General features: G+C 44.9%; 1 protein-coding gene across 1 annotated transcript; it reads left to right on the top strand.

Annotated features, from left to right (window-relative positions):
- Positions 1-4,598: 4,598 nt before the first annotated feature.
- On the top strand, positions 4,599-10,050 carry LOC138776787 (somatostatin receptor type 5-like). The gene is made up of 2 exons (XM_069956191.1): positions 4,599-5,161; positions 8,227-10,050. Exon 2 carries the CDS (start codon positions 8,250-8,252, stop codon positions 9,264-9,266), a length of 1,017 nt encoding a protein of 338 aa, XP_069812292.1. The 5' UTR covers positions 4,599-5,161; positions 8,227-8,249; the 3' UTR covers positions 9,267-10,050.
- The last annotated feature ends 426 nt before the right edge of the window (positions 10,051-10,476 follow it).

Here is a 10,476-nt window from a genome sequence, read left to right as displayed (position 1 = left end):
TCGGTAGCCCTCAGCCTGCAGTGTGTACCCCTTTGGGTTAAGAAACATGGATCTAGATGATCCACCAAGTCAAATATTTTTAGGAATCTCAATAATTCCCCTCTTTGACTCAAAAGGTCTTCTGTGCCCTCCCTGCAGCCTCCTGCACCATCTTATAGGCAGCTCAGCAGTTATTTCTTGGCTCTTCTCCCGACACCTCTTCAGCTCCCTCAGTGACTCTAGCTTGTATAAAGTGGCCTTCAACCATTCCCTTAGCAAACACTCTCCTATCTTTCTGTTCCCAGGAGGGGCAGGATCTCTTACCCCTCCATGTGGTTTCTACCACACTCTGCTCTCCACTTCCTGTTGCCAGCCTTGTTATCCGGCTGATGCCACAGGGACATCTAGTGGCAGAGGCAGCACATGACACCAGACTCCCATAACACCTATACAGCGCAGATGCCATTGTACATTACTTCCCAGCAAACAGCTTGTTCCCGGCCCACCTTAGAGTCACCTTCAGTTCTATCTACTCTAGAAAAGTTTTATTTTGACCCCTCCAACTCAAAATCCAATATGAAATTATAAAAATTGTGCTACTGTTCCTTTAAGACCCTATTAGTCATAGTGTACTATGATTTTAACATGACCTCAATGACTTCTATTGCTAGAACAGGCTTCTTTTTTCACGTTCAATCCCATATATATGTCAAGACTCTATTTTCCTTCTCTCCTTCCCCAAATCCCTATGTTTATAAAGTCATCAGACCCTTCTGCACCAGTTTACATGGAGAGGGGACGAGGATATAAGGCATATGCCTGCACATGATCACACATGACCTAACACAAGGCCTGGGAAAGGAGCCAATTCCTCAGGACAACCTTGTGGTCTCGATGCAGACTCCTCCGACATTCCCACACTTTCTCTAAGGTGTTTGCACAAGTCTTGAGAACCCCATACTGGGAATCGTGGATAGAAAGTCCGGCCCTTCGGCCTCTGAGCCATTATTCCTGGCATGGGCTGGATGTGGGTGAGATGATGGAGCTCAGGAGACCAGAAGAGGAGGATGAATTTCCTGGGAACTTTTCCCAAACAGGAACTCATCCTTGTGGAGGAATGTGGGAGACAGAGGAGGCAGCAAATCTACTGATATCCTTCATGCAGCTGCTGCCTTGTCCTCATTCATTATTCTCTATGAGTACATGACCCTCCGCCTTGGCCAATGATCAGAAGTGGTGGATGAGGCAGCGGCTCTAGGGCCTGCGTGTAACTTATGTACTCATAATTCAATATGATATGGGAAAATAGTCAGAGACCCTATTGTGTCTATCACCCCTCCATCTTGTACGCCATGAGGATAGCTTTTATATGAAAGACTGTAGATGTGAAATGAAGGGCACCATGTTGGGAACTGGGTTTACCCATCACATCTAATAATACAAGGCCCTGTTTTTTTTCTAAGGGAAATTATATACCTGATGAGAAACAGGTGGAGGAGCTGGTGAGGAAAGAGTGAAGGGGCTGGTGAGGAACGGGTGGAGGGGCTGGTGAGGAACGGGTGGAGGGGCTTGTTAAGAACGGGTGGAGGGGCTGGTGAGGAACGGGTGGAGGGGCTGGTTAAGAACGGGTGGAGGGGCTGGTGAGGAACGGGTGGAGGGGCTGGTGAGGAACGGGTGGAGGGGCTGGTGAGGAACGGGTGGAGGGGCTGGTGAGGAACGGGTGGAGGGGCTGGTGAAGAATGGGTGGAGGGGCTGGTGAAGAATTGGTGGAAAGGCTGGAGAGGAACGGGTGGAGGGGCTGTCGAAAAAAGGGTAAAGGGGCTGGTGAGGAACAGGTGCAGGGGCTGGTAAAGAATGGGTGGAGAGGCTGGAGAGAAATGGGTAGAGGGGCTGTAAAGAACAGGTGGGGGGCTGTTGAAGAACAGGGGGAGGGTCAGGAGAGGAAGAGGTGGAGGGACTGGTGAAGGACAGGTGAAGGTACTAGTGAAGAATGGGTGGAGGGACAGGAGAGGAACAGGTTGAGGGACTAGTGAAGAACGGGTGAAGGAGCTGGTGAAGAATGGGTGGAGGAGCTGGTGAAGAATGGGTGAAGGGACTGGAGAGGAACAGGTTGAGGGACTAGTGAAGAATGGGTGAAGGAGCTGGTGAAGAATGGGTGGAGGAGCTGGTGAAGAATGGGTGGAGGGGCTGGTGAGGAAGGCTTGGAAGGGGCTGGAGAGGAACAGGTTGAGGGACTAGTGAAGAATGGGTGAAGGAGCTGGTGAAGAACGGGTGAAGGAGCTGGTGAAGAATGGGTGGAGGAGCTGGTGAAGAATGGGTGGAGGAGCTGGTGAGGAAGGCTTGGAAGGGGCAGTGCACAGATGTGTGTTGGGCTCTATGTGCCCACACTTCACATGTTATGCCACGCTGTGGTCCCATTTTACAACTGAGCATCTCATCTATTTTCACACCACCCAGGCTTTAATTTAGAGACATGCGGTGCTGATGTTTTTACAGGCCCAGGAACCCTGTTTTGGGCAGAGCCAGCCCTGTATGATGTACAGGGTAACGCAGATAGCATGTCACCCATAATGAAGACTGGAGGAGATGCCAGTATAAAAGTTGTGTATGGAAGTGGTTTTGTGGAGAGTGGCATGAGCTGTATTGTGTGCAGATGTTCCCCGTGCCAGTGGTGAGGCCTTACTGCAGAAACTTCTTCAGCCAAGTGAAGGTGCTGGGGCTGGAGAAGGTGTAAAGGCAGAAGGGTAAAGAAGACTCAGTGCAGGAGTGGAGGGAGTCTCTCTACTATGTGCGGTACAGAGGACCCCAACTTAGCATAAAATATGAACACTGCCAAGGTGGAGGAGAAGGAGTCTTCCTTCCACCAAAGTGCTATTGCTAAAAGATCTGTGGTGTTCAGACATCTAAGGGTGAAGGGCCATGGTGCTTGGAACTACAGGAGAACGGTCGTATGTATTGTGGGTGGAAGCAGTACTGATGTGAAGGAGCAGGGATGACCACAGCTGTGATGGTGCTGTATCCTATGGGCCTATTAGAGGGTAGAAGATGGCCTCTATATCAGGAAGGTCCCTCTTAGGATAGTTGAGAGAAGCGCCATTGTGGATGGCCTGTTGCTAAGCGACACTAAGGAAAGTATACTACCTGTATACGCCTTCCTAAAGAACCTGTGTCCACCCTCTTCCATCTTAAACATGGACTCCAAACAGCTGTATCCCCTGTACAGATGCAATACTACCACAAGAACCCTCCAAGCAAAGCAGATACTTACCTAGCGGAGGCTTAGGTAGAGAAGGACACAGGGATTTTCTTTTTAGCTGGTGGTAGAGTACCTCTCGAGAATCCCTATGTCATAGTGGGCCCCCTAAAGCCCTGAGGTAACACAGCTTATCAGTGTTGCTCGGGGTATTCCTTTATATGACTATTATCTGTATAATCTCAGTTGGTGCATTACTTCTTTGGGCCTACAGGTGGTGCTGCTCAGCTCTTGCCGTGTAAAGCTCAGCCTTCCCTATAATAAGCGTGTCCTTACTTCTCCCACTTCTTATTATAGTGCAGCCCGTAACATTCCTGAGGCCAGGTGGAGGTCCTCCGCTGCCAAATCACACAATTATACAAAGCATATAGGAAATCGCCCTAAGGAATGCCCATTAATGTGGAATTTCTCCCCATAGGTGAACGTCTTACATCTCCTAGCCAGGGACATCTTGGGAAAACATCAGGAGGAGGTAATAAGGAAGGTAACAGACATCACCCAGGCTCATAAAGGAGGCAGAGGCGCAGGTCATAGGAACATGTGAAGGGCAGCATCTGTTTATAGTATCTGTGTACCCGGCGCTGACACCAGCTGATTGGTCACCGGGTCAACATCTGCAAAAGTTGGGTACAACCTGCTGTGTATTCCCATCCTCCTCTATATTGGTTGTCACCCAGCTTTCCCAGAGACAGAAGAGAATTTGCTAAACTGAATCTCGCCCTCTAGTGGCCAACTGTAAGTGAAAACAATGACATCTTTAAAGAAAAAGACAATTAATTCTGGTTTTATAGCAAAGTGTATACTGACACAAAGAATGTATGACGGTATCAATGTATGATGAATGTATGACGGTATCAATGTATGATGAATGTATGACGTATTAATGTATGGTGAAGGTATGATGGTAGGGATGTATGATGAATGTATGATGGTATCAATCTATAGTGAAGGTATGGCGGTAGGGATGTATGATGGTATCAATGTATGATACATATGTGACATATTAATGTATGATGTATGTATTAAGGTATAAATGTATGATGGTATCAATGTATAATGAATGTATGATGGTAGGGATGAATGATGTATGAATGTATGATGAATGTATGACAGTATAAATGTATGATGAATGTATGACAGTATAAATGTATGATGAATGTATGACAGTATCTCCACAGACTGATGTACAATACAGCAGATCCCCTCACATCCCAGCTAGGGTTAACAGCTCTGCCAGTACAGGAGGGAAGGAGGGGGGGGGGGGTGACAAGTCCAGACCCTGCTAAAACTTCCCACCAATAAAACAAAGTCTCTACTCCTCGGGACCCCTCCCAACCTCCTGAGCACTTCTAGCTGAGGAGGGGCTCACACATTATGGGGTGGGATGTGCGTTACAAGGAGTCAGTCCAAAATATGAATGGAGAGAAGGAAATTGCCTGATCATTGAGGCAGCAGAATCCACAGCCAGAAGCCTCCTGTCCTGAGTGCAGAGCCTGGTACAGTACCTGCACAGCCAGAAGCCTCCTGTCCTGGAGCCTGGTACCTGCACAGCCAGAAGCCTCCTGTCCTGAGTGCAGAGCCTGGTACAGTACCTGCACAGCCAGAAGCCTCCTGTCCTGGAGCCTGGTACCTGCACAGCCAGAAGCCTCCTGTCCTGAGTGCAGAGCCTGGTACAGTACCTGCACAGCCAGAAGCCTCCTGTCCTGGAGCCTGGTACCTGCACAGCCAGAAGCCTCCTGTCCTGAGTGCAGAGCCTGGTACAGTACCTGCACAGCCAGAAGCCTCCTGTCCTGAGTTCAGAGCCTGGTACAGTACCTGCACAGCCAGAAGCCTCCTGTCCTGAGTGCAGAGCCTGGTACAGTACCTGCACAGCCAGAAGCCTTCTGTCCTGGAGCCTGGTACCTGCACAGCCGCCAGCATCTGGGTCATGTAAGTCTCCATCCTCCCTGCCGGCATCCTCCCTGCCATTCATACACTTAGCTCAATTACTTTTTTGGGATTTTGATTTAAAAAAAAAAATATCAAAAAATATCTTAGATGTGTAACATTAGTTTTATCAATTGGGTCGGATTAGGGGCGCGAACAGTAATGTACCTGTACTCTAGTAATCTGCGCATGGTGCATGTCAGTAGTTTCTACAACTTCTTGCCCCCCCCCCCCCCTTTCCCCATCGAGGTAGGTGTATAATAGGTCTTATACAGAAACGCACACTTTGACGCACATCAGGTTCGGTTTTTGCTTTACAAAATGACACTTTTTTTTTTGTTTGCACTATTTTACTCGCTTATGGCAAACCCTGGTGAGCAGCATCTATGGCCATCTAGCCATACACTTAGCACTCTATACAGTATTACATGCCAACCCACCAACTAGCTGATCTATCACAGCAAGCACCATTCATTACTAGCGGAGAGAAAAGGGTTGTCCCCACAGGGGTCTTCCATACACACTATACATAGACAACCAATGACCTACAATCAACTTCCTCTACATTAAATATTTTACATGGAGTCTAAAGTGTCAGGTCCCTTTAAATCTTAAAGAGACAGACTCCACACCTGTAGCATTTATACTGTACTTCTTCCTATCCCAGTTAAAAAAAACCTCTGTCTACATCTCAGACAATTGCGCTTTTACCTGGTGATCGGGATTCCCGTTTGCTTTCAAAATCTATAAAAAAAAAAGTTCCCAATAACTAATTCTACAATGTCTAAGTATTCCATAACTCAGCAATTCCAGGCGGGGTGGCCCTAAACGTTACGGTGTATCCCGCCCCAGGATATATTTGTAAATTAGATTTTTTTTTTTCTGTATCGCTGCAGAAAATGACTCCAGATAATGAAATCTGAGCAGAGAGTAAAAAAAAAACAATCCTCCCCTCAGACTGTATGAGCAGCGGCTTATTCTACGGATCCATAGGATTGCTCCGGCATTGTCTGCTAGCCTGTCTATGGGGGGGAAAGAACAAAGGGAGGATAGGAAGTCTGCAGAAACTTTATACAGTTAACAATTTAGTGACAGTTGGTAAATTTAAAATTTAAATTTTATGAACATAAAAAAAAAAAAATTGTAAATAAATTTCCTTATTGCAGCTTTTCGAGCCCCACTTTTCCCTTCATTCTGCTTGAGTTGCCTATATCTCTTATCCCCATAGATTTTCTGGGAGAATGTTTTTGTTGTCAGCTTTGTCTCTCGGTCACGTGGGCCGCGGGGATGTTTGCCGTCTTCTTGTGTTGTGTGCAGTTTTCTTTCCATTGCTATTGATCAAACAGTGAAGAACAAGCTGAAACATAAACCGCTCAATAGTGGCGGGAGGTTATCAGGGAGGCCATTGTTCCCATCTGTGGCATCTCCTTGGCCCTGTGTATCTAGTGTGTCACTCAGAGCTGCAGGTAAAGCTTATCTCAATCTGCCTCTTTTTACTTTACATCCTGCAGGATGACCTCTATGGCTATTGCTATTCCAAAGCCGAGAAAGACCCCTTTATACTAGGACATCTATAGGACCCTTGTCCCTGCTCAAGGAGAGCGGTCTGACTTTCTCCTATTATTCCCATTGTAGGATATTGATCAAGTTAGATACTAACCAGCCTATATTGGATAAAGCCAATATAATCCAATATAATCCATTGGCTCTTATCTTCGATAAGATTTTACAAGTACACTATAATAAAAAGTTACAAATAGTAAAAAATGCCGCCACATAGTGCACAAATAGTATTGTCATACAGTGTCTATAAAACAGTGTTAAATAATACTGCCACTCACAGATAGATAGATAGATAGATAGATAGATAGATAGATGGAAGATAGATAGATAGATAGATAGATAGATAGATAGAGAGGAGATAGATAGATAGATAGATAGATAGATAGATAGATAGATAGGAGATAGATAGATAGGAGATAGAGATAGATAGATAGATAGATAGATAGATAGATAGATAGATAGATAGATAGATAGATAGATAGATAGAAGATAGGAGATGGATAGATAGATAGATAGATAATAGATAGGAGATAGATAGATAGATAGATAGATAGGAGATAGATAGATAGATAGATAGATAGATAGATAGATAGATAGATAGATAGATAGCACCAACATATGCTGTAAAGTAGTACAGTCCTGTCTTAGTTCACAATTTCACAATTTCATTTTCCTATCACAACTACACAAAACAGAGGGACAGATGCAAACCCCAGGTAGATGTTATCCATGATTGGGTTTAATATGTAGGTCCAATGCCGACTAATAGTGGTAAAAGAACCTCAAAAAATTTGTTTTAAGAAGAATTGTCTGAAGAGTCCAAAGGATTCAGAATCGGAAGTTGATTGGGAATGGTACAGGAACAGGGACACCTATCAAACATCTTGAGTCCCTGCTCCTGTATACAGAGTGGTGAGGCATACCTGTAGGCAGTCATGTCCAGTGAGCTAGGTAACCTGAGTGGTGAGGCATACAGGGTACAGGAGCAGGGACCCATGCCATTTGACAGGTGCCCCTGCTCTGTACATATTTTCCATGGCACACTTTGTTGTTGGTACAGGGAGACATAGAAGGTGCATACAGGAAGTCCAAGAGTCCAAGCTCTCGTACACTTACACTGTGTGCTTAGCTGCTTATGTTCCTGGCCCAGAAAATGGGAATGAGTGGCTGAGCATATAGCATCCCTGTTTACCTAAGGGTGGCCCAAGACATTCATCACTCGGTGTTGTATTGCATGTATGATGTAACATATGACCAGCAGCCATTCTTAGAAAGGGGCCCAAGGTGGGAACCTTCTCTGTAAAGTCCATACAGGTCAATAGGCCACATAGACAGGAGTTTTTCTCCATGAGACTCAACTATGGTCCTTAGCCGACTACTATGCTCACCAATAAGAATGCATGAATATTTGGGGGCAGGATTTCAGGCTCTGATCTCCCTTACGTTGCATAAACTCCTCTTTGGGACAAAATTCATTGATGGTTTTCTTTTCCCTTTTTTTTTAGATCGGCCAAATCTCAGAAAGAAAATGGACGAGGATATGGAAACCCTTTTCAATATTTCCGACAACTTGACCTTATTCCTTAATTCGTCCTTTGAACTGTATGTTCCTGAAAACAGGTCGATAGCCTTCATCCCTTTCCTGTTGGTGTGTTTGCTGGGCATTATCGGCAATGCTTTGGTCCTCTTTATCTTCCTGTGGTCTAGGAAGATGTGGAGGACCATGAATGTCTTCATCTTTAGCCTGGCTCTTGGAGACTTTATCTACATGTTATGCTTGCTGTCTTTTGCCATCGAGATAATGCATTCCTTGGGAACCTTCATGTGTATACTCTACTGGACACTTACCGCCTTAACTACTTTTTCCAGTGTCTACTTTTTGGTGGCCATGGCCATAAGCTCTTTCCTGCAGGCGTTCTTCCCACTTTTCTCCAAAAAGCTGAGCTTTAAGACAGATGCACTGACCTGTCTTGGGATATGGATACTGAGTCTTCTGCTGGGGATCCCCTTCTTTATTTATGCCAATGTGGATGACTTCTCCAATTGCGTGATCTCCTGGCCCGATCCAGTCTCCTTCTGGAACATAACCTTCTTATCTTACAGGTTTGCCATTGGATTTTTGGCTCCAATGATGTTGATCAGTGTCTGTCTCATTCTTACCTACTGTTGGATCCAAAGACAAGACCAGTCCAGCGACTCGGTGACCGACATTAAGGAAGACCGACCGTCGCTGACCGACATTAAGGAAGATGTGGTGATGATCATGGTCCTATCCCTGATATACATCATCTTCTGGCTTCCAACTCATCTTCTTGAAATCATCTCGGGAACCAGATCCGATATAGAGTTTAGTGAAGGAAACTACTACGTCATCAGCATCATCCCTTATCTAAAAAGTTGCGTCTATCCCTTCCTCTATGGATTTTTATCTAGAAGCTTCAAAGACTCATTTAACAAAATTTTTTGTTGCAAAAAGATCCCAGAAAGTGAGAACTCTCAGAAAAATTCCACCGACAAACCTGAAGACAAGTCCACCATGTGTTAGCTTCCTTCCGTACTGCTAAGTGTTACACAACAGAACTTCCATAGGTATTGACACCCGAAATAGACCTGTCTGCCCCTGTAGTGCCATGAAGACCCCCATCTGAGTCTGTTAATGGAATTAAAATACTTTTTGTTTCACTGATACTTTTCGAGCGACGGTCATCTGAGGATCTTGTCTTCCAGTTGACCATTGGCCGTGGCAACATCTAAACATCGAGAGACGGTCATCTGAGGATCTTGTCTTCCAGTTGACCATTGGTCATGGCAACATCTAAACATCACGAGACGGTCATCTGAGGATCTTGCCTTTCAGTTGACTATTGGCCATGGCAACATCTAAACATCACGAGACGGTCATCTGAGGATCTTGCCTTCCAGTTGACTATTGGCCATGGCAACATCTAAACATCACGAGACGGTCATCTGAGGATCTTGCCTTTCAGTTGACCATTGGCCATGGCCATACTTGTTGATGGTTTCCAGTTACCCATGTGACCCATTTTGTATTCCGATTCTATGTCCGCACATACGTTTACTGTAAATATTTTTTTTACTTTCATAGTATCAACTCATTTACTCCTATAAAGGGGACTATATCAGCACGGTACATGTTATTACAGTACGCATTCTCTTCACACACAGGCTTGTGGGGTCATGTACGGATTCTGACTCCTACATCTGGAATCTGAATAAAATTGTTATTTTTACGGTATTGTTGTTGGAATTTAGCCTACAGTTTTTGTAACGTCAAAAACCACCTAATAAATCTCCAGACTTTCATTGTGTCTACTTTACGAATGTTTTTCAATATATTTTCACTTAAAGGGGCCGTACATCATTTAGAGGGAATCTATTGCCTAGATTTTTTGTTTACTCACTAAGGCCAGATATTGATACTTGTTCTTTTTCCCAATCACTTTCTTTTTTTTATGGTAATTGGTTTTATTTCACATTTTTGAACATTGTTATAGGGGCAGCCATCTTGCCCGGGCTGTTTTTAACAACTTTTATAGCAAACCCCATGGAGGTAGACACAACAGACTGACCCAGACCTTATTCTAAATAAAGGTAGAATTTTATAGCCATGCTCTGTGACCCATGCTGGGGTCAGTCTACAGAGAGGGGGAGGATGAGCTTTGACTTTAGCTCTTATCTATATACTGGTGTCACTGTGATGATAAGGAGGACATTGCTGGATAGTGATTTGTACA

This window comes from Dendropsophus ebraccatus, unplaced genomic scaffold (assembly GCF_027789765.1).
Source record: "Dendropsophus ebraccatus isolate aDenEbr1 unplaced genomic scaffold, aDenEbr1.pat pat_scaffold_478_ctg1, whole genome shotgun sequence".
NCBI lineage: Eukaryota > Metazoa > Chordata > Amphibia > Anura > Hylidae > Dendropsophus > Dendropsophus ebraccatus.
The sequence above is the reverse complement of the archived record's forward strand: the minus strand, read 5'-3'. Positions and strand labels throughout refer to the sequence as shown.

Bases quoted from the DNA above. Each gene is read 5' to 3' on its own strand.
- LOC138776787 (XM_069956191.1), top strand. From the start codon at position 8,250: ATGGACGAGGATATGGAAACCCTTTTCAATATTTCCGACAACTTGACC.